General features: G+C 46.3%; 1 protein-coding gene across 2 annotated transcripts in view; it reads right to left on the reverse strand.

The window, feature by feature from the left end:
- Positions 1 to 4,091: 4,091 nt before the first annotated feature.
- CD151 (CD151 molecule (Raph blood group)) overlaps positions 4,092 to 24,045 on the reverse strand; it is a 30,828-nt gene continuing 10,874 nt past the window's right edge. For both annotated transcript variants that reach the window (XM_072338345.1, XM_072338344.1), the window contains exons 2-9: positions 22,725 to 22,841; positions 18,387 to 18,490; positions 17,473 to 17,664; positions 12,946 to 13,020; positions 10,484 to 10,588; positions 9,517 to 9,672; positions 7,187 to 7,273; positions 4,092 to 6,368 (exon numbers count right to left, since the gene is read on the reverse strand). In XM_072338345.1, the coding sequence (XP_072194446.1) occupies positions 6,309 to 6,368; positions 7,187 to 7,273; positions 9,517 to 9,672; positions 10,484 to 10,588; positions 12,946 to 13,020; positions 17,473 to 17,664; positions 18,387 to 18,470 (759 nt within the window). In that variant the 5' untranslated portion in view covers positions 18,471 to 18,490; positions 22,725 to 22,841 and the 3' untranslated portion in view covers positions 4,092 to 6,308. The remainder of the gene's footprint in view (positions 6,369 to 7,186; positions 7,274 to 9,516; positions 9,673 to 10,483; positions 10,589 to 12,945; positions 13,021 to 17,472; positions 17,665 to 18,386; positions 18,491 to 22,724; positions 22,842 to 24,045) is intronic.

Below are 24,045 nucleotides of genomic sequence, written 5' to 3' on the forward strand. Positions count from 1 at the left end.
TATTTTTGCCCAAATGTCATTTGAAAAAAAAAAAAAAAAGAGATTTGCTCTTTTGTAGCTGTGCAATGAGACAGAGCAAGGCTAGGAAGCTGCAGCTCCTCTAAGCGCAGGCAGTGGCCCGTTTCTCTTCACTCATCCTTATAGGTCACCACCAAATAGGCCCTGAAGCACTTCAACCTGTCCTGTTTCACACATATCCTGTGCCCCCTACAGCACAAGCATGGATCCCCAGAATGTCAGACCCTCCTGAGGGCCTGCTCTGACCTTCAAATAACCCTCACCCACCAACTGGTTTCATTAAGAGCAATTAGGGATATCTGCTACTTGCACCTGGGCAGGGGGTGGGAACAATTAGCTGCAGGGAACAAGAGGTGAACATTTGCCTCCTGTGCATCTCACAAAGGAGATCAGAACTTGGCTCGTAAGGTTATTTAGGAGCAGGGATGTAGGCTAGAAAAAGCCATTAGCTCAGTTATCCTTAATAAAGGCAGAATTGCCTTAATTGCAGTCAGTTGGGGTGAGCTGAAGAGCCCAGAGCTCCTGGCTTGCACACTTAGCTGCCTCCAGGCTCCTTTCCTGAGCAAAACAGAGTCCTGCTGGCAGAGTGACCCTGTTCTGAGCTATCCCCCTTCCCTGGGAAGGTGACCAGCTAAACCCTAAACTCTCTTTTTCCCCCAGACCAGCTCCTGAGATCTCTTTCCTTGTTCCTGTGATTTCCCAGGAGCTCATTGGTGCTCTTGGACCCAGGGAGGGCTCTGAACCCTAAGGCAGTGAAACAACAGCAGCTTCTCCAGTGGTGCGTGGAGAGCTGAATTTATTTGTGCCCGTGTTCCAGAAACCTTAGCTGAAATAGGAAGATTGAGTTTATGTGAAGCTACAGCTTACGCAATGGACCAAAACTAGAAGAAATTGCTGATGCTAAAGCAGAGGCAGCAGCTAGGCACGGATTTGAGTTTCCCATTGACGGATTTAGGAACGTAGTGGTTTTGTGGGGTAATATCTGCTTTGGAGCAAGATGTCTATTGCTGAACCAGGGCTGTGCAGCGTGACACAGCTCATGTAGGCAGCAAAAAGAGGTTTGCAGTGTAAGGGGGACAAGGAAGAGAAAATATGATCAGTTCTGCATGTGCAAAGGGGAAGAAGAACAGGGCACAGAGCCCACGTGTTGGGGCTGTTATTTCAACAGCCCGATTTGGTGCCATTAACTACAGAAAGTGAGCAGTAAAATACAGCTGATTTGTGTGTTTGGGAGGGGTTTTTTGGTTGAAAACTGTATTTCATACATGCACAGCTTCCTTTATGATTCTGTTTTTTAGGGCTCTGCATTGTTTAACACGGAGAGCAGGCCAAACCTTCGAAATGGGGTTTTAACAACAATTCTGTCACAGCTGCCAGATAGGGCTCAAACAGCTGAATCATTCATGAGCCCATCAGCAAAGGAAACAGCAGGTCAGCCCTGAATTGAAGGCTATTAAAAACTTTCATTCAAGTCCTGGAAGAGAGCAGTGGGAGAAGGTAAGGGAGGGAAAAGGAAATAAATGATAAATATTGATCACGTTTGTGGATTGGGACAGACCTGGAAGGACATAAAACACAAAGGAGGACAAAATGAGAGTTAGGCTGAGATATCTCAGAAAGTTGGGTGTTTAAGTGGGACCGCATTTGATTTAGTTAAATATCAAATAATGGCTGGCAGCACTCAGCAAGCTGAAGGATGATGTGGGGGAGAGGAGCCAGCAGTGGGCACAGGGAACACAGACATCCGGGGCTTACCTGGGGTTTGCTGCAGCCCATGAGCCCTTGGAGAATCACTGCAGGGCCATGGAGCACCCAACCCCTGCCCACCCCTCAGGTGTCATCCCCAGCAGAGGCAGCCTCAAACCCTTAGCCCCAGTGGCTGGTCATCGTTTCTTAATGTAGAGCACTGCATCCCCAGATGGGCAGTGAGTAATCAAAGCACATAAAGTGATGTGAGAAAAACAACCAGGCAATAAAGCTTGCTTGGGAAGGTTAAAAAAGGATTAACCAGGCAGCTCTCGGAGGAAAGAGGCTGCTTTATCACGGCTGAAGTATGTGCTGGGAATGTGGAGCACTGCCAAGTGCTGCCTGCTGCATGAGCTCAGACACTGCCTCAGTTTCCCTCACAGTAAAAAAGCAAGAGGCTCAAGCTCTCATCCTGACGTTCCTTTACCTTGTCCTTCAGAAAGGGCTGCTTGGGTGGCAATAGGGATTGCTGGGACCTCCTTTCCTTCACTGCAACGGCTTTATTGATGTGGTATGTGGGTGCCAGCATTAGGCCCTGCTTGAGGCAGCTTGTCTCTGCTCAGTGTGGTGACAGGTAGCAACAGCCATCAGCTTCTCCCAGGGGTGTGCACACATGGATATACCTAAGACAAGGGGACAGATGCACTGCGAGGGTCTAGAGAGGCTGCAGGTCCAGACACTATGCAGAAACACCAGCAATGAGCTCACAGCTGCCCCCACCGTAGAGTCTTTGGTTGCCCCATAACTGGGGGAAGGAGGCTGCTTGCGAGCAGGCACCAGGACTCGTAACACAGCAGCAAGCGCAGAAGCACAGACACATTGGCATAAGAGCACTCAGAACTATGAGGGCCATCTTGCATCAAGGGCAATTGAAGCAAGGCTATGCCCATTAGGATCATTTTGCTCCGCTGTGAGAGCTACTAAGTGGAGAAAAAGCACGGAATAAGGGGAGCAAATGGGCAGTCTCCTGGCGTGGTTTAGTAGCATCTGTCCTTCTGGGGAGACTTCACAGCAGGAAAGGAGAGGCTGTGCCCCCGTGCAATTTCCCAAGTGCAGCACATTTGTCACATCTAGTGATGGAGGACATTACCATCGCTCTGTGCTCCTCTCTCTCCCCCACTGCAGCCTTGCTCAGCCTCACAGGGAAACAAGGAAATTACAACCTCTGCCAAAGGCGGGCTTGAGAATCAGCAAAGAACAGGCACCAAGAACACTCTGAGAAAAAAATTCCTCCCAGTTAAATGGGAGAAGAAAGGGCACATCTATGACCTGGCCTGGGGTCAGCGTCTTGTCTGAAACAGAGCAGAAACAGGGTGACTGCTGCAGGCTGGGCTCTTACAGAAGCTGCTTAGTGTTCAATCTGTTTTCTAGTTTATTCCCAGCAAAGCATACCGGCCCCCACAGCACCCCAAGGGAACACAGCACAGCTGCACAGCCCAAAGCTCCAGGTCCAGGGGGAAAGAAATCAGTGCTGGTGTCCCAGGAGGAAGCAGCACCCAAGGACCTGCGGCTGCTCAGCCCGTGGGGACAATGCACAGTCGTGACTGCAATCCCCTCCCAGACACCGCAGAAGCCAATTCAGGAAAGAAAGCAAGAAATGGCTTTTAAGCAATTGCTCAGTGAAAGACACCACGGCACAGCCTCCTCGGTTGTCATCCCGCAACAGTTGTGTAGAAGAGGGTTCCTTTCCCTTGAGGAGTGAGACAGGGCGGCACGATCCACGCTGCACTCCCTAGTGAAACAGAGGGGCATAGGATGAGATGTGAGAACAGGGGGTCAAGGTCTGTGACACACAGCCTCCTCCTGAGAGAGTGCTGCTCTCTGCAGAATGCTGCTGCAGCCCCTCCTGAGGCTCCTCACGATGTTCACCCTTTAGTGTTATTTTCAGCGGCTCCTGCTTCTGGCTGAGCACATTCTGTGGTTCTTTGCTTGGCTGCCAGGGAAGGCAGTGAAAAGGCTGAGGCCTGGAGTATGAAGGCAAGATGCTCATGATGGCACAAGGCTTAGTGACTTCAATTCAAGCAGCTGGAATTAGAGCCACCTTATTGCAGGAGCTGAATTAACAGCTCAATGAATCCGGAGAGCCACCGAGTGGCCATGCTCATCAGTTGCAGGCACCTCCACCTGGCTGAATATAGACGTATTTCACATCCTTATATCAGAAAGGATAAGAAAGGTCAGGCCTGCTGCCTTCTTCGCATGTCTGTCACGCAAGGAGGATCCGACTACAGCACACTGCATAGGACAAACACACGGCACAGCCCCATTCTTCCTGCAGGGCAGGATGCTGCTTCCACTGCTGAGGAACCCACATAACACACACATGGTTCACGTTACCCTTTGGTTTTGCTGCACAGAGTAAGTACAGAGCTTTATTTTTCTATTGGCCAGCAACTTAAAATGAGTTAAAAAAACAAAAAAAAAAAAAAGCAATGAATATTATTATACAGAGAAAAAGTATACAACAACTCAATGGACACAAGCCAGCTCTGTTCATCTCTCATTCCTCCTGGCCTCTCCCAGCCCTGCGCAATGCATTTCAAGGAAACAGGCAAAGGCAACTGAGAAGATACGTGTAAGAAACTAGAAATACTGCTTCAAGCAACGTGCTCAGTATTTTCCTCAGTTAGTAGTCAGTACTTGTCAAGAACCTGAATATAAAACAAGAAATAATTTAGAGATTTCTCCTGCAGATCGCGACACGGTAATTTAGATTTCTCTTCCCTCTTTCCCAGTGCTGTAGGACAACGGATACACCTCAGTTCCTCCACCTCTTTCTGCATTAGTGTTAGGGATTATTTCACAGTGCTCCTGTTGGTGGGGGAGCTTCAGGTTTACCTGCTTCGAATTTGAACTTGCCACCCTTCAGCCCCCTCTGAGGGACCAGTCCAGGATTGCTCTGTGAACCAAACCCCCCACGGTGCTGTGAGACCCTTCAGGGCTCTGGGTGATTTTGCTGATGCTTGCTGCCAAGGGACGAGGTACCACCAAAAGGACAAGAGAGTGAGGAAATTACTTGGCTTATAGAAGGGCATTATCTTCACTGCTTAGAAACCCCAAATCCCTACAGCTCTTTCTGCTTCGTGGGTGCACAAAGCATGTCAGGAAAGTAAAAACAAGATAATTCTGCTCTACCAAGCAGACTTCTTGATGAGAACCCTATCCAGGATTATTAGGAAGAAAACATTCGATTCCCTCAGGACACAAGAGGCTCCCAAGGTCCTATGAATCCAGGCTAAGACCTCGTTGGCATAACAGTGGCACCAATTCCATGGCAGCAGTTGCATTTATGCCCTGTATGTAACCAGGATCCCAATGCAGAGATAACATTTAATTAAATCTATTTAATTAAACAGACAGTTAAACCCAGTACTACCAATTTACCAAATACACTGGAGCAACTGGGGGAAGATGACTCTACTGTTTACTGCTGGGATAGTTTGGAAAGTGGGCTTCCAGATCTCATTAAAGCCAGAAAACCCTCAGCTGATTAATGAGTTCTTTGGAGGCTGATAAAACATTTGTATATATTCATTTCCCACCCCAAGAGAGACAAGCCTGGAGGTTTTAATTAGAGCATCAAGCCCAGTGTGTCTCTCAACACATAAGAGATGGGATGAGGCGTTTCCACTAACCAAACAGGCCGAAGGGTAGCATGATACATCAGCTCCACCAACAGACCAGCTCTTCGCCAAACCACAGCAGGGGACAGGCAGGAAACAACTCTTTGAACTTTCTCATTCACACTGGAAGCCACTAAATAAAACAGACTAGACCCAAAAGAATTAGAAAGCAGTCCGACGTCTTTGGCTCCAGAATTGCTAGGCGGCAGAAGGCTTCTTGTGGCTCCTAATGGCACTGCGTTGCAGGGAAGCTTCAAGGAAGAGGAGGAAGGATTGCAGAGAAATACTAAGGCACCCAGATCTCGACAACATTAGAGCCGCAACAAGATTTCAACTGTACCAAGTCGTGTTCCTCATTAGCACAGAGCGCAATTCCTGCCCCACGCAACCAGACAGGCATCTTCTCAGGTGGAGAACAGCTGTGTCAGGACATCAGGGCACAGGCTGGGGGCAGAATGACAAATCTTCTGTGTCTGAAAGATTGAGATCTGGCTCCAGCTCAGCGCAGTAACATCATCTGTCCTCACTGTCAATGCCCAGCTCTGCTGAGCCACTTCTCAGAAAGCAAACCGTGGTTCCTGTGTAGCATCCCAATACTTCCATGTCGGCTCAGGAAGAGTCCCAAGAGAAATGGCCCTAGATAAAATCTTGCTTTGTAGTTACATCAAGGGACTGTTTTGCTAAAGCTTCTAGCAGAAGATTCACAGCTCTTCTGTTTCTTGACAATGAAGAGGACCTGCTGAATTCCTGGCTGCCTTGTGCATGAGGAGGGTGACTTTCCCCAAAAGGGGCAGGTAAGGCATTTAATTAGAGCGAAGTCCTCAGGTTGCAGACACTTCTGTGGTGGTGGTGGAGGGTGGTGAGGTTGGCAGGCACTAAGGGAAGTGGCAGAGGGGGAGCTGACAAGAGTTCCCATAGCTATTAATACGGCTCCTGCTTCAAACTCCTGTACAAGCAACAAGTGAAAATCATCCCGAAGATCTACAGGGCAGAAAGAGAAGAGAGAAATTCATGAAAAAAAAAAAACAGAATGGATGCAGTGGAGGTAGCAGCCTGCAAACTAGAAGTCTGGACCCAGATCGGAGTGGCAACCAACTCTGGCCTGGAGATACAGCACTCCAGCTTGCAATGAGTGTAAGAGAACACAATCTGTGCTAATCCTCATAATTAATCACTATCAGCTTCTCTAGAATGTAATTTGACTGTATGCCAGAACAGAAGGGAAAATGAACAACTTGCAGAGATACCTGCATCTGGAAGTAAAGATTATTCTGGCTGCCTCTCCCCCTATAACCATGTAGGAACATCCACATCCTATCCCTTTATTCTTCAGACTCTCCTTAAACATTTGCTGACCCACACTGCTGTTCCTCAATATGACAAAGCCAGGGCAGAAACTCTGAATGTAAGAAGAATGAGCTAATGAACCACGATGGGAAACTCCTTCAAACCGGTTCTTTGGCAGCACAGGCAATCCTGGCACATCCCCACCAGAGGTCTCTCTCAGGCTGCCAAACCAGTAGCCATAGCCACACCTCATTTCTCACACCCCCCACTGCAGAAACCTGTCTGAGCAGAAAAGTGTCTTTCTTCCACCAGAAATGCAGTCTTACAAACTGACAGAAGAGGCACTAGCTCTGGAGTTAGTGGACCCCAAGGTCACTGAAGTACCTTTCCTGACAACTTTTTTATGCCAGGCAAGGAAAAGCATGACATATCAATTTTTCCATTCCTTAGCACTCGAGTTTCATAAGATTCTACCCAGCAAGCCCAAGACTCCACACAGTTCCACACAATACCTGCACACAGGCAATGCTGATCCCAACTATGCCAATGATTTTCAGATGTTCTTGAATGAAGTTCTCCAGCTTGGTAATGCAACCATTCTGCAAGGGGAGAGAGAGGAGACAAGGAAAGTCATCTTCATTTTAACCTCTCATGTCTCACTTTAAGACGGCAGTTGTAACCCCTGAAAGCATCCCTATAAAAAGCAGTGGCTGTGAACATCCTCTCCTTGCAACACTGCTGGGAAAGCTATATAGATTACATAAAGTCCATTCTGTTTCTGTATGTCTCAGGAATTGCTGAACAAACCTAAGGTGACTGAAGAAGCACAGAAGAACTTGGCACATTGCAGAGAAGGATTTCTCTCAGATTTTCCTCTGAGGTATGTGGAGGAGGGCTCCCTCATTGCTTAGAACATGCCTGGAGTGGGGCTTTGCTCTTGCCAGGCCAAAATGCCAAGGAAATGCTGCATCAAGACCTCGAACATGAGAGGAGCCCTGTGAAAGCAAATTCCTCCCACTGTTATTTATGGTTTTTAATGTGGACCTGGAAAGCCAGACACTGACTGCCTCCGCCTTTCACTTGCACCCTTGGCTGGCAGCATAACGTCCTAGTTTCAGGCCCGTGTTTTTGTTGCCATAATGCAAAAATAAAACAGTAAGAGAATTCTCTGATTATTTTGGAACCGAGTTCTCTTTAAATAGTTAAACTGTCTCAACTAGTGAGGCAGGTTTTCCAAGGTAACATCAGGGGGTTCTGTTGCATTGCAACAGTGCCCCATGGGTGCCAGGGCACTACAGCCCCAGGGGTCTACAGTGAACACAGACACCTACATGTACCCGGGCAGAGGGAATGAGTGAGCATGCACCTCTCCAGGGAGGGATGCCAAAGGCCGCACTTTTCCCACGCCTGAATTAGGTTTGAGAGTAAGCTCCAGCTGCCCCAGTGTGAAACAATTGCTCCCGTGTCCTGACCTGACCTCTTCTAGGTCCTTCTTCCCCAGAGCCACTAAAGTCTGTTCTGAACTCTGACTTAGATGTTGTATCATGAGAAGCAGTGTCTAAATGTAGATCCACACGGCCTTTGGCAGCTTTTTATACTCCAGAGCTAACGCCGTGCACTTGGCAGCCCACAGGACCTTCCTCAGTAACCCAGCTGGGCAGTTTCACACAGCACAGAGTGAGGCTGGGGCGAGCCAGCTCTGCCCTCACACACTTGCAGGTTTCCACACTCAGAGACGCCTCAACAGCCCTTGGAAGATAACAGACCTTATGGGAAAGTCTTCCTTCAGGAGACCAAAACCCAGCCAAGCAGATGGAAATAATAAAAGGGTGGCTTTAGTAGAGCAGAAAGACTGGACTTTATCTCTGCACCTGGTGGGGCAGAGACAAGGGAAAGGCTCCAGCTGCTGCTCCCATGCCTCAGTACAGCCAGCCGAGGCAAAAGCTGCACCGGTGAGAAAACAGTCTATGCTAACTCACAGAAAGATTTATGGTGAGCCAAGTCATAGGACTGAAGGGTATGAAAACAAAAACACAAGAAATTATACCGGTTTTAATCAACAAGATGAATAAATAAGAGCTACCTGCCTATTTACTCAGCTACTCTGGGATTCAATTTGCTTCTTCTGGAAGTAAGATAAGCAGCTAAGCTCCAAATTCTTTTTGCCTCCAACTGCAGTTCTCTGGAACTGGCCTAATTTGTCTACTAGGGAGCCCCATATCCTGTTTCCTCATGCTGGAGGTCAAATCTGTCAGTTCTGATCCTTGACTGTATCTCTATCTGCTCCTCAATAAGTGTAATAACAGGAAGCTGAGAATGCAGGGCTCAAACCCAAGACTCCTGCCAGAAGCAACGTTTCCCACTCCCTCATCACCAGCATATTCTGCAATAACAAACAGAACTTACTATTTTTCGCTATAGGGAATAAAATGGTGCAGAACATATCTCTGCTTTTTTCCCTAGCTCCTGAACTATTGCCTTTACAATCCTTTTCTACATACCAAGTTCCCTGCAAATGCCAAGAACAGTCCTGAGGCAGATTTGAAATACTCTCCTTGCCTAATCCACAGCCACTCCTGCGCAGAGGATTAATCCCATACCGTACTCACTGGGTATTGGCTATAGAATCACTCCGGTAGCCATGAATACATGCTTCTGTAATAGCAGCCCAGACACTCTGACTCCTCTTTTTTTTCCCCTCTTCCCTGAATCTTCTTAAATGTAGCCTGGAAGGCTCAACACTCAGCTAGAGAAACAAAGTGCCAACCCCAAATCTTCATTTCCCACCCACCTCCTTGATGAAATTTGTGACAAGAGGCTCTGAAGCCCTTTTGTTCTTTACCTCCTTGTAGATGTTGGAAGGATGGTCCCTTCGGCCACACAGGTCAGTTATTGTCTTACAGCAGCTGTCAGGAACTTTCCGTCCACTGGCCTCTGGAGATCTGATCCACATACTGTCAGCCCAGTCTGTGTAGTTGTTGCTCCCACAGCATTTGAACTGCAAATACATATAGCAAAGCTGAGCCTGCAAGCACTGCAGCTTCCTTCTCACTTTAGCCTCCCTGTATCAAGCTTTGGGTTTTGCTCTCCTTTGTCGAGTGACTCCAGCAATGTCACTAGCCTAGATTTTTTACCACTGTAATTATTAGTGAGCTTTGTTTCAATGCTGGCAATTAATTATCAGTTTCATCCACCTTTCAGCAGTTGACTTTTGTTACCGCTGAGATGAACTGTAGCTAGAGTGCACCTGCAGCTGCCTCAGCTCTTAATCACCTGACCAGAGAGCACTAACAGGGTAGGTATAATTACCAGTTACTATCGCATACGCACCTGGCAACAGGGCATTATGCACATAGCAGGCTGCATGCATTGAAACTGCTGGACCCATGCCTTGCACAAAGGTCCATTCTGTGGAAAAGCCTGTCAGAACTATGACAAGCCATACCTGAACCACCCCAGAGCATGACACAGCTCGCCGCAGCAGCAGGATCTTTCATTACATCTTGTTCTCTAGGGTACTGAGAAGCTTAATGAAAAATGTCAGCAATTTCTCCAAAGCTTTCATGTGGTAAGTAGAAACAGCTGTCAGAGTGACTCGGCACTTCAGTTCTCTCCAGGAGCAATTTAGATGTTGATTACTCAATTCTATTGGGGATCCAATTCAGAGATTATCCCATGCCATTCTGCTGGTAGCATAGCCAAGACCCTGCACACCACCCAACCTGCTTTGACTCAGGAGAAGCAATCTGTATGTCAGGTGACAAGAGCTCACATCACTTCTTGTACTGAGCAATTCCAGCAACACCCACCTCCTGCTGCAATTTGTCCACTGCACTGGTCACTCTCTCTTCTCCCTCTTTGCGGTACTTCTGAGTCATGGTGTTCTTCAGATTTTCCTTCAGCTCCGTGCTCAGCTGAATAGAAGAGACAAGTGGGATAAAATCATGAGGCAAACTCACCTCCCCTCAGGGCGACCCAGGGTCCTGCATAAATTTCACTGCTATTGCTCCAAGAGAAAAGAAAGCCATAAAGTGAAAGCTACAGCTTCCTTAAGTCATCTTCCAAGGCTGGACAGGCTTCCAGGAAGCAGGCAAGCTTATTCCCAGCTGATTAAAGACCATGTTTCCACTTTTGTAACTGGAATGAGGTGATTCTGGGCCAAATTTCAGTCTTTGCAACACATCACCATATGGGTCCTCACCTCACACATGTAAGAGATTGCCAAGACATGTTTGCATCTAAAACACAATACCAAACTGTGTCTGCTTGAATATGAATATGCCATGAGACCATGTGCAGTCTTCTGTCCCTGAAAAAACACCATCAGTCTGTCCAGGAGCAGGAAGAAATCAGAGTCCTGAGCACACTGGACCGAGGTCACGTAGTCTGAATCGCTCTTGAAATGACAGCAAAAGGGATGCCAGAGGAGGGGATGAAGAGTGTGATAAGCAAGATTACTCCATGGCATTTCTTGATAACAGTGACAGATTTGTAAAACCACAGAGATGGTCTGATTTTGGAAGTTCATCATTTCTGAAAATGTTCCTATCACCAACCACTGGTAGGGTCAGGTGATTGCACTCACATATTTCCTTCTATGGAAGCTCTTCATAATCTAGTTAAGTTCCTCTTACACATCACTAGAGATAGCTGTAGAGATAGCTTCTCTAAACACCTTTTATTTTGCACAGTAAGAAGTAACTGAGAGGTCAAACATCTTGTTACGCTACACTGGACAAAATACAATCTGCAGTTTATTTTCCTCTTGATACACTGTTTTTCCCAATCCTGTGTGTCAAGTGGGGACAATACCTACCTCACAGAGTTGATAAGAGGCTTCCTTCATAAATATTTGAAAAATGCTTTGAGATCCTGGGTTGGGAAGCTCTGCACAAGTGCAAGGGACTTAATGTAATGAAGAGAAAGCAAAAGGTTCAGTAGCTGGAAGGCATCAGAGGCAAACAAAGAGGAGAATCCATTAGCAGAATTAGTACTTGGGAGAAAAGCAGTTACCTGCAGGCTCACAGGGAAGAACTGCAGCATGGAACAAAGACAACAAAAGAGAGGGAGTTTAGACACACAAGCCTTAGATACAAAAAGCAAGGGCTGAAATAAGAACAGTGGCAAACACAGCAGGCAGCCTGCAACCAGCAAAGAAGGGGCATTTGTCAGCCACAGTGCAAGGGGAAAGTGCAGCTACTGATCAGAATGCCCTTGAGTGGTTTAAAACACTGGAAGGTACAGCTCCAAATGTGTCATCCCTTACTCTACCTAAGGATCAGCTCCTTTTCATCCTTTGTCATACATGAGCCAAGTGATTTTGCACAGATGGACCCTGGCTTTCTGCCATGCTCCTGGGACTGATCTTTCCCAGTTAAATATAGGCACTCATTCCACTGACCCCTCTCGGTTCCTACCAAGCAAATGAATTAACAACACTCTTGACTCCTCACAAACTGACAGTGCCCATCCTGGAAATGCAAAGCTCAAAAGTCTCAAAATAGAAAGGAATGGCGAGGAATCCTAACAGTGAAGCCAACAAGATGGAATGGGATACCCAGCTGCTCTTCAGACAGGCACTTGACAACAATTCTAATTCACCCTTTCCAACCAATTTCCAGACTTGAGAGCAATTTCCCAGGCTGTTTGTGTTCTGGTGGCTAAATATCCTTTGAAAACAGAGCGATGATTTATTAAGCCTCTGTTCTCTGCAACTGCAAGAAGTGCCATCTTAGAACTGCAGCTGTTGAGAGTCAATGCTGTTACCCCCTCAGCTACGCTGGTTAAGTAAAGACCTCAAAAACGTCATGACCTGAAAGGACCTAACAGCTGGACCAGCTTTGTAAGTTCAGGAGTGTGGTAGCTACCTTGCTAGATGCAACAGGATCACTCCTATGTCCTGAATATACTAGGTGGCACTGATGTCATCTCAGTTGCTTGCAGTGTGACTTGAAGGGTATTAGGAGTTCTACGCAGCCTTAACAGTTGTCTTCCACAAGGCTCTGCAGCTTGCAAACATGAACCATAAGAAGAAGGAGCTGAGCAGCAAGGCTGAACAGCCTCCAAGTGTAACCACTAATGCTTAGTTAGTGAATAACCTAAGGTTTTTTGTATGGGGTAGAAAGTGAGTATAGACATGTAGAAAGATGAATATCAATCAGACACTTGGTCCCAAGCCTTCAAGCCCAATTTTGGCCAGAGAAATGGGATGACAATCAGCTGTTTTCTCTCCTTGGTTTGAGTCTCTAGGACTGCTGTCCTGTCCACTCACCTGCTGGTAGTAGATATAGGCCAGGATTCCAGCAATGATCTCCAGGAGGAAGATGCACAGCAACAATATGAAATACTGTAAAATAATGGGAAAAACAGGATGTTAAAACAGAATCTTGGAGCTGGCTTACCACTGGCAAGTAAAATGCATGACACTGTTTTTGCTGATGGTTTTCTGCAGGAGATATCAAAGGTAATAGCTGGGATTAGGACCTCAATAGGATAGAAAGGGAACAATCCCACAGGTCAAAAAAACAAAAACAAAACAACAGAAACAAAACAACAACAACAACAACAAAACCAAACATGCTTGATAACTGAAGACAAGCAGAAGCAAGTGTGAGCTTAACTCAAACTGCCAGAGGAATATAGAGAATGGAAAAGTGCAGGCAGCTAAGATAAGATCGCTAGACAGAAGAGAGTGGTTGCCAGATAACCTGATGAATACATTTAGTATCATAGAACATATCTGCTTCTGACATAATTACAAAATAATTCTGAAACTTTTGCTTGCTTTCATATTGTTTAAGGCATTTCCCAAAGTTACTAAGGAGAAATGTATGCTATAACAATGATTCAATAAACCAACAAAGAGCCCATTTCACCATGGACAAAGGTGATCAACTGAACATAAATTTAAGACATGGATTTACATTTCCAGGGACTTCTATGGGGTTCTACCACCATCTGTAGCACACTACTGAAGTGATAAGATTTTAGATAAAAAGAAAAAGGCAGTTCCTTTACAGATCCAGGCTGTTCTACAACTGCTACTGACTTCGTCTTTTTATAGATGAAGCCAAAGTGGCACTAGTTTCACCTATAACAATGTCCTTATGCAAAGTTCCTGTAACACTTGTCCTGCTTGGGACAGAACTAACACATCATCTCCCACTCTGTCTCACTCAAGCTCAGAACATGGCTATTCCCAAGGGAGTAGCTAGCCACGAAACCACCTCTCCACCCAGCACACAGAAGGATAGCGAAGCCCTGCACACAAGCAAGATTGTTTTCTGTTACACAAGGGTTACTCTCTGCACTGCACAAACTGCACAACCCTCCCTGGCTGGTAGACACAGGTACTTCTGAGCTACTTCACAGGAATTAAACAACACAGACACAAATGCAGCTCAGGTTTCTTCTTTCACCCCTTCTGGGATACACCAGCTGCAAAGGATGGCCAGCTGGGTTTTATCTGCAGGCCAGGCTTTAATCTGAGCACACAATCTCAGGCTTTCTCTCTCCAGCTCCACATCGAAAGTCTCTGCATACTCTTGTACAAGGTACCCATTCATACCACGGCAGTGAGTCACCCAGCAGAGAAGGGGATAGCTAAACGCTGGTCCCAGCCCTCACAAAAGGTTGAAATGGGGCAAGAAAGGATTGGAGTGCTCTGATACAAAGGCTGGCTTTCTTTTGTTGGGACCTAGTTATGCCCTACTGCCCTGACATCATCTCTGCTGAAGAAGGGGAAGGAAGGTGGCAGGATGCTGGGAACACCCAACGACTGCAAAGATTCTTTTATTTATTCTTCCCTGCTTGGTGTCGTCATTTCAGTGGCATTCAGGTGGAGCTGAGTTGTGTCACCAAAGCTCAGCGCATGCTGGCTTACTGTGGATATGAACAAACACATACCCAGCTTAGAGAATGTGAGTCATGAGGTCCTTGTTAACCCTCGTGAGGTCAGAGCATCTGCCACCCAAGTACCCAACCTGTCTCTGTTGATAGTCTGTATCATTACCTTTATCTTAGCTTCATCTCCCCCTCAGGGTCCCTTTTTGAGTATCTATTACACCACACCATGCTGTCACAGTTGAATGGCAGCTTTTGCTCCGGAGACAAACACAGAGCACAGGACTGCTTTCCTTGCTCTTCACCAGGAGCTGCTGGTCTTTCAGAACAGACCTTTGTATGAGAAGCATGCCAGCTCTGGCACTGAGCAGCAGGGATGTGCTCTACTCGCCCCCAGGAAAGTACTCTACTGGGAAACCAGTAAGAAATGTGAGAACACCCAAAGGCTTGTAAGGGACAAGTCTGGGAATCTGGGTGGCCACTGAGCAAGATTTATTCCTGCTGTGGCTCAAGTGAGCGTCAGAATTGCACGGTGTGTCCTTCAGACACAGAGGGTCCAGATTTCTCCAATTCAGTTTCAAGTATCTGAGTGAAGCATTAAATTTGAGCATTTCCTATTAACAATCCAAAAGAACGATTCAATCCATCTCCAACACAAATCACTATCCGGAGAGAGATCTTTCCACCATCTAAAGAAGTAAAGCCCTTTGATAAAAAACTTGGGTAAGATCTTTCCTGAGACTCCTGTTAGCACACTTTTGTATCTCAAAGAGTGTATCTCAACTGAAGTATAATATAGGAGCTGAGTAAGGATGGACACGCAGGTTCTTGGTCCCTGGTGCTCTGCAACAGTTGGCAATTTCCTCAGCAATTCAGCTGAAAGAGAGACAGCAGAAGTTCCGTGCTAGTTTATAAATCCTAACTAGATCCTTCCTGACACAGAGAGAACACCCCAGTGGCAGCTTTGTATCACACACTGACTGCTCAGGCAGGGACAAAGCACAGCGCACAGAAAAGAGAGAGCAAGCCTAATCCATTAATCACAGGTTTAGCCTAATAAATACTGCTGAAATGGCTCCCTGGAGAACACGGGCAGCAGCTTCAGCATCTGAGCTGAAGTTTGAGCAGGTCTTAAGAACAGCGCTGCCTCTGCCATCTGATGGTTGAGCTCCACCAGCAGGGCTGCTCTGCAGCATCACACTGACCAGGCTGCAGACACACAGCCACCTCTGCTCAGGAAGCAGATGAAACGCCCAGTCTCCTGCCCAAACCTCAATGAATCACCGGGCTAAGGAGGTTCACAAGGATGGTAAATGGGCAATGACAAAGAAGTAGCACGGCTGCCAGGGACCGACAATGAGCCCTTAGAACTCATAATTAAGTAGAAAAGCAGCAAACAAAATCACAGGTTCCTGAGACTTCAACAGAACAACAAACGAACCACCAGAAATGCATTTTACAAATAGCAGCCCAAGTTGCCCACTGATTTTTAAAAGCACCAAGGAGGCATCAGGGAGAGGAACGTCTCTAACAATATCAGAGGTCCTCTCATATTGCCACGGGCCTCTGGTACCAAGGGAAACTGGAACAGGCTGGCACAGCCCCCGGGGCACTGAGTGTGAAGCTGTCAGAGTCACTGTCTGAGCTCAGAGCTGGCAGAGGCCCCCAAGCAGGCTCACTGGGCCCTGGCAAGCACAGCCATGGTTCTTGTGTACATTACTCACTGGCAACTAAAGCAGAGCACAAGCAAGAAGAGACAATAGGTCTGTCGCGACCAGCCATTCTGAAAGGATGCATGGTGTAAGGACAGCGTGACCTTTTGTTCCCAAGACACAATTATTAGTTTTCTGTGGCAGAATAACAAAGAAAACCCCACCGGATTTTCATCTGTAGCTTCTGGCTGAGGCAAAAAGACAAAGGGAGATCTCTCTGGCATGGAAAGTAAGTGGAGAGCAGCCAAAATGGACAGTTACAGACCAGGAACCCAGTCAACAAGTATTAGCAAATCCTGTGTTCTCCTCCAGGGCTCATTCTCCATTCCTAGCCCTACTCTGCCTCTCACAGGAATTACGAGGTCTTCAGAGCAATGGTACAAGTGTCAGCGTTGCTCATGGCTTCTCTTTCTGCTCCTGTGTAAAAGGGACTGTCACGTGAATAAGGACTTGCAAAGTTGAAGGAGCTAGTGAAGGGTTATTGCAGCTTCATTTCTTGTTACCATGAAAGCAAAGAGTCACTGATTGTTATTTCAGCCACTGTGCTCACTACTGCAGCTCAGTGCTGAAGAATGTTGCCACACTCCAAACTGAAAAGGAGATCTGCAAGGCAGGAAGCAGAATAGAGACCCTAGGGCTAGTGCACACTTTGGCGTAGGTGGGTAAGCAGGGAGATGAGCAAGTAACATAAGGAGGGATGTAAAAAAAGCAAATTAGCAAAATTCTGCAGCTTTAATTTCAGAACTTTTTTGTTTGTTTGCCACTATGGAAAATTTCCATTCAATGTTTTCTTATTTTTGATAATTCTGTGGAAAAGCACGTTAATTTGGTACAAACTCAGTGTTGTTCAAGGACAGTTTTCTTACAGGTCTCTCCTATTTTATTTTCTCTCCCCATTTTCCAGAAAAAGAAGATGGACAGGCAGGAAAGAAGGAAGAAAAAAGCCACACGATTTGATTTTGAACAATTTCAAATAGACATCCTTACACACGGTGCAGACATTACAGCCATGTTTTGTCCTTCTGAGGTGTGCAGCAGTAAATGCATTCTTTGGATTGATGAAATGAAAGGTAGTGGGACCCTGTCACCTCTGACAAAAGTGCTGTTAAAAGCTGGAAAACCTGACGGTATTTGCCCCAGTACAAATCAATAGAGTTGGTGTACAACAGACATTTCCCTCCCTCCCAGCATTCTTCGAAGGAAAACAAAAAAGGAGCATCCCCCTGAAAAAAAGCAAAACTTACCACTCTTAGCAAATTCCGACGCTCCTTGAAGGTGGCACAGCAGCCAAGGATGCCGGTAACCATCACAACCACCCCTGCCACCACCAGAATATAAGCAGTCGCTGAATATGTGCTAGAAGAGAGCAGGCTGATGTAGTCACTCTTCTTAGCCAGCGTCCAGGCACCCACTGCCATCACAGCCCCACCAGCCAGCTGGGTAAAAACAGAAGCAAGCAAATGAGGAGCATCCAAAACGTCAACTTCTCACCTCCAGAGCAACTGGACTGAAATATCAGAGGGTGCCCCAGCACTGCAACCTGAACTAAAGAAATCCACACCAAATGAAAGACTCCCAGAGATCTCATTGGGATGGAGAGCAGTGCTCTGGTAGGGCTTTAAGGAGGCAAACGTGCATGCCAAGCAGGGGGAGGTACAAGCTATGTTGGATACTGACCCTTTGGGATCTGTAAATTTTTAGTGGAAAGACTACTCAGAGAAGTGCTACTGTGGACCAGTACTATGTGGACTAAGTACTAAGTGCTACTGTGGACCATGATACTATGATACTGTGGACCAAGCTGCAAGGAGTGATTTGTTATCCTTGCTCCAGCTGTCCTCCTCCACAGCCAGGACTCAGGCTCCCTGAATACGCTAGCTAGGTGAAGAGAAAGCAGAACCATGTTTCCAGGTATCCAGTTATTTTCTATTCTTAGAAATAAGACCTATAATCAGTCAGGGGCCCCAGTGTCAAACTACAACTTTTGCAGCTTGGGCTGGCAAGTCCAAGAAGTGGGATTTCACCCCATGGAACCAACTCTGGGTTCCACAGATGTCAGAGCTTTTTGCTAAAGACTTCACTAAGGCCAAGGCTTCTGTGCCATCACCAAATCTACAGTGCCATCTAGGTGCCTCTGAAGCAGGCTGAAGCTTCTTACCCAGAAAAAAAAGTTGAAGATAAAAAGCAGGTACTTGAGACAGATAGTCCCACATGTTTCTTTCTTCTCGGTATATTCACGCATCTTTCTGGCTTAGCAAATTCCTGGGGAAAGAAAAAAAAAGTTTGAAAGTCAGACAGCATGCCCCTTTTCCCAAAGGGCAGCACTGCTCCTCACCTACTGCAAAGAACTAAAGAACTCACACTTCCAGTTCATGCAGTGAGCGAGCCATTCAAAGTGGCTTCAGGGATGCCAGACAGTGCTTACATATATTAAGAGCCCTTGTACCCACCCGAGTGACCTACACAGCACAAGACCTCACAGGGTGTGAAAGAGAGGCAGATGGTACCAGCATGTGGCCTTCCTGTACAGCCATCATCCTCCTTCTGTCTCCTTATTCTGCTGTCACTTCTGGAGGCTCGTTTTCCTTAAGATTAATACTTGTGGTAGAGGGACTAGACCTACCACTGCATGAGCACAGCGCTTATTGTGACCAAGCCGAAACAGTGGCTGGGTCTTACTCTAATCAACATTACTGTAAGGGAACTTCAATATAGTTCTATGTCCACTTCCTCCTATTTAAACTGAAATAAATGAAGTCTCAGACCCATTACCCAGCACATCCCATGACGTGGCCGACTGCAGCACCTAGCTGTCACTTCTGAAGGGGATGATAGAAACTCTGGCTTTGGCATTTACACAATAATCTGTCTCCAGAGAATTTTCTTTGCTCACTAACGCTTGTTAAAACTGCTTCAAATAGATCTCTAAGTTCTGTGTATTTTTAATCTTTACAAGTGTAACTAGGAACATACTTGTCATCCACCCAAACAGCCTCTTCTTTCTGAATCCCGGCAATATGTTGAGATAATTAATTCTCTTCCTCACTCTGTTTATTTCTCACAGCCCTTCTCACCATACAGCTGCCTCCCAGCTATTAAAAAGGAAGCAACACAAACACTGGCTTCGGATGGTCTGACAACATGGAAACGCTGCAGAAATATAACCAGCCAGAGTTTGCTGTGGGTCAAACCCCATGCAAAGTGTTAAACATGGGCTACCTTGGTAAGAAAGACACCTTCCAGTAAATAAATCGTCAGGAAAGATCTCTTACCTGCAAGCAATGGGTACTCACAGCCAGGCTGTACCTCAGCTGGCTAGGAAGCCAGCAAGGTCAGTATGTTCTTCCTTGTTACATTTCTCACATCTGCTCTTAGTTTATTTCTGAGCCAATGCTTGCAGCAGCTGCCAATTCTGCAGCATTACTGTATTTTATTTGCAGGAAATTGTTTCCCTTTGCTTCACTGCAACCCACTCAAAAACCTCAGGAGGGTCTGCACTTTAGGAACTAATAAAGCTAGTAGGGCGCATAAGGGCGAGAACCAGCAGTCCCACCATGCCCGTTCCCTCTCTTCTTTCACAAGAAAACATTTTCTTCTAGAATAACATCTGACAAAACAGCTGGCAGCAGAATAGTATTTCATTAGAGAAGAGAGCAGCTCTGAGCTGGTGGCATATATATCAAGATGACTTGCCTTGTGATCCTTAGGAAAGATCAGACATTCCAGCAATGCTCAGATTAATTACCACACTGCAATACAGAAGCCTGGGGTGGGGTGAAGGAATAGATGCTGGTGGCACCTTCTGCTCTGAACAGACTTGTAATTCTCAATGAGAAGCTGCCTCACGAATGCAGCCTTCAGGGAAGGTGACAGATTTACAGCTCCTAGAGGCTTCAGTTAGCCACAGAACAGGAATGGCAGCCATCAGGCAAGCTCCCACTGCTACACACACCTGTACAGCCCAAAACAGGTACCTCAGACCCAGGCAGATGCTCCCTAGAAAAAGGCTCTGAAGGCCATGCTGGGCTTTGTAACTAGATCTACTCCTGCTTACATAAGGGACACATATAGAGGAAAGTGCATCACAAGTCTGCTGAGAGGATGGTAGTTTACATCTGATAGCTTGGGAATGGTAACGATGCTCGCTGTCTTTGGGCTGGGCCCTCAGCTCCAGAGGATTCTAGAAACTCCCTTCAAAAAAAACAGCCAGCACAGTTATTTCTATGTTTCACCAACCTGTACCTCCTTCTGATCTGAGACCTCAGAAACATAAAGACCAGCTGCTCAACAGCTCAAACTGCATTTGCAGGCAGGTGACAGGGAGCCTGAAATTTGGCTCCACAAGCAGGTCCTGCTCCACTGAGCACTGCAAGCAGGGCCTTTCGCAGAGCTCAGCTTTGCTGCTGGGAGGAGGGGATCTATCTGCTTCCAGTAAGCTGGCAGGGAACAGCTGCAGGTTTATAGAGCACAGTGATTCAGGCAGGTATGGCAGGCCATGAATCAGAAAGCAATCAGGGCTGTCTCCTGTATGATCTATCCTTTCTAGGTAGGAGCATGCTTATTGACTCCACAGTGAGCTGTCTGCATGCCACGCTCCCCTTACAGCTGGGGCAAGCCATGCTCCTCTTACAGCTGGGGCAAGCCATGCTCTGCTGCTCAGGCTAAGGATGGCATTGGGCTCTAAGCTTCATGGTCCCAAAAAGCACAGAGGTGCTGATCTGTACCACAGCACTATAGTGAGCAATGGGGGACTTAGGGTCTTGTGCAGAGTTCTGTGATGTGGGCAGGGTCTCATGGCTTCAGTACTGATAACAGACCCAGAGAAGCAATATGAAACACTCTTGAAACTGGACAAGAACAAGCAACGTTAATTAACATGCAGGGCCGAGTTCTATTTCCAAACATAGAGGCAAAGGTCTGTTCTGAATCACTGAGATAATTATAAATGAGCTCTTCAGTGAACAGAAAATGGCAAGCCATGCCACAAGGGTGTATTTACAGAGGCATAAAACCATATTAATAAGACATGAGCTCAATAACAGGAAATGTTTTGCTAATTGAAAAAGTGGCTGAAAGACCAAAAACATTTCCATAACCAAGTACATTTGGTCCAACCCAATAGAGAGTAGCTTCATCATTAAACTAAATTTGAAAAGTAATCACGGAATGTAGACAATGAAGCTTAGTCATGCAATGAAAAGAGTACTTCCACATTTACCAGAAATCAAGAGCAGGATCCTACCACACTCACAAATAATGTAGTTGAGTACTTTGGCCCCAGCTCTGCATGCTGAGCACAGGGCAGCAGAAGCACTACACAGGCAGCATTTTGTTGCATTGACACTGAGGTTCCCAAAATCTCAGTGGTGTAGCACATCAGACAGACCACTGTATTTTTATTGGCAGAACCAAAGGCAGACACACAGGCACACACCTACACCGCAGCTCAGAAAGCACGTGGCAGGCACACACACACATTCTCATGCTGGCTAGACATTCATTTAGTCATAGCACACTCCTCTAGGTCCATTTGCCTCAACTTGCACAGTAACAGTACTTAATTAAAACAGCAAAGAAATCCAGCTCTGCGGGCTTTTTCTGCAGAACCCGCCCTAAAGCAGCACCTGATGGATGGTAAAGAAACAATGCCAAAGCAAATGAAATAGCTCCCATGCCATTAAAAGCATTTAAAAGAAAACAACTTAAAAATAATGACCGATGGCAAGAAAATTGGTATCCTAAATGTCAGTGCTGTCACTTTCATAGATAATTTTTATGAGCTGGGGCAAAACAGAACATCCCACACCTTATACCACACTCATTCCCATACCTAAATGCCCTGCAGTAAGCAATGGCAAAATGCAGCCCTGCAGCCCATCTCTGCCAACGCACGCAAGACAGATGTGCTGCAGGAAATCCTGCTGTACCTATGTCTGTAGCAAAGTGCAGCTCCCAAAGGGCTCTAAGTCCGACATTATCAGCCTCCTGCTAATACAGCCACCTCACGCACCCTGCAGGCATGCTGCTGGAGTGGGGGGCAAGGTACAGTTGCCTGGAAAGCCGGACCAGATAACTGCAGCTTTAAGGCAACTCTTGAGAACTGAACAAACACGCTTTCCTTGGTAAGTGCAATGCAGCTGTGGGACAGACACTTCAGTGAATTGACTGAAGAACCTCATTCTCCAGCAAGACTAAGAGCCAGCTGTTGAAAACGTGACCTCTGTGTTGCAAGTTCCCCCTCTGTAAAAACAGTGATATTACCACCGCTGCTCCACGTACCTCAGTAGATTATTTGTAGAAACGGCCTGTGGCTGTTTATCAACTCACCAGCAATTCTTGCACAGCCCAGAAAGCAGCAAGAAGCTTTTAGAGGAAAAAACATTCCCAGCAGAGGAGCCCTAAAGCTTTTAGTGAATTGCTCTGATTTACAAAACTACTAAGTTTCATTATCTACCCAAACTGCCAGCCAACATGGGTCAATAGACTCAACACTGACCTTTCCCTGCCAAAGCACTCCACAGAATCACTGCAGATCTTCAACCCTCTTCAAAAGCTTTTCCAACTGGTCCTCTTGCTGGCCCCGGTCCCCTGCTGGGTTTGGAAAAGCAGAAAGCTGAAAAAGATGGAAAGAGAGAATCATGAATTATGTTAAAGATTATTATGGGAATCAGTGTGTGGTAATACGCTTTGTCATTAAGCCATCTTCTTAGTAGAGAGTGCTTGCTTTCAGAAGACATTATGAATGCATTTGATTAAATTGGAAAGTATGCACTGGACAATGGGGAAGAGATAGACTGCACTGTAAAGACCTCCTAATGGCATGAACCTGCCAGAATGCATTTATATTCACATTTGCAACACCTTGTAAATGCTGCTACTGCTTCTGTCAAGCCTGTGAACAAACCACAGTGACATCTCATTCTGGTCCGAACAGTCCAGGAATAGCTCCATGAGCAAGCTCTTAAAGAAGACCCATCTGTACAGTGGGGCGCCGTACCCTGTGTTAAGAGCTTTGAAACAATCACTGGACCATTGTTCCTAACCCAGACAAGAGCAGGCACTTCTAAACTGCCTGGAAAGAGGGAGGCATAGAGTGCCAGAGCTCACTGCACACATCCATCCTCATCTTCCAGGGTTTAGGAGTCCCTGACACTAACTTACTTCACAGCTTAAGGCTCAAAGCCTTGTATCTATTGCCCCTCTGGGAAATGGAAGCACTGAAATTCCCTGATTTGCTAAAGGAGGGATAATGAAGTGTTTGCAAACCATCTGGGAAGAGAAAAAGGTTACTTCTTATTATCAGATCAAATTCAACACAATTCATAACCATTTTAACTTGCTATTATTTTCAATGAGAGGTTCCTTCAGGCCTCCTTCTGGCATAGTACAGACAGCACACAGTCACTTATCATCAGCTTGGTTTACCCCTGCTTCCATTTGTTTTGAACAGGAACGTTCTACCAAGAACCAGAAACCTGTTAATTCACATTACTCTGTAGCCTCTAGACCACAGGAAAATCTCTTGAGAGAAACAGTAGAAATCCCAACACTGGAACCATACAGATGTATGCCAAAATCCCACAGTCATAAATGAAAGTCAGACAAGAACTTCTTGAGGAACTGGGGAGAGGAGGGAAAGCAGAACGCAGTCACCTGCAAAGCAAGCAATAGCTCTGATACATCCTTGGTCCTGACGCTGGGCTGACACAATCCCGAAGCAGCCTTGCTGCAGTACCATTGTTATATCTGCTGCTTGCTGCTCCCACACTCCTTTCCAAAGAAAAAACTGACCCAGGATGCAAAGCTGAATGTTTTGT

This window comes from Excalfactoria chinensis, chromosome 5 (genome assembly GCF_039878825.1).
Source record: "Excalfactoria chinensis isolate bCotChi1 chromosome 5, bCotChi1.hap2, whole genome shotgun sequence".
NCBI classification, from domain to species: Eukaryota; Metazoa; Chordata; class Aves; order Galliformes; family Phasianidae; genus Excalfactoria; species Excalfactoria chinensis.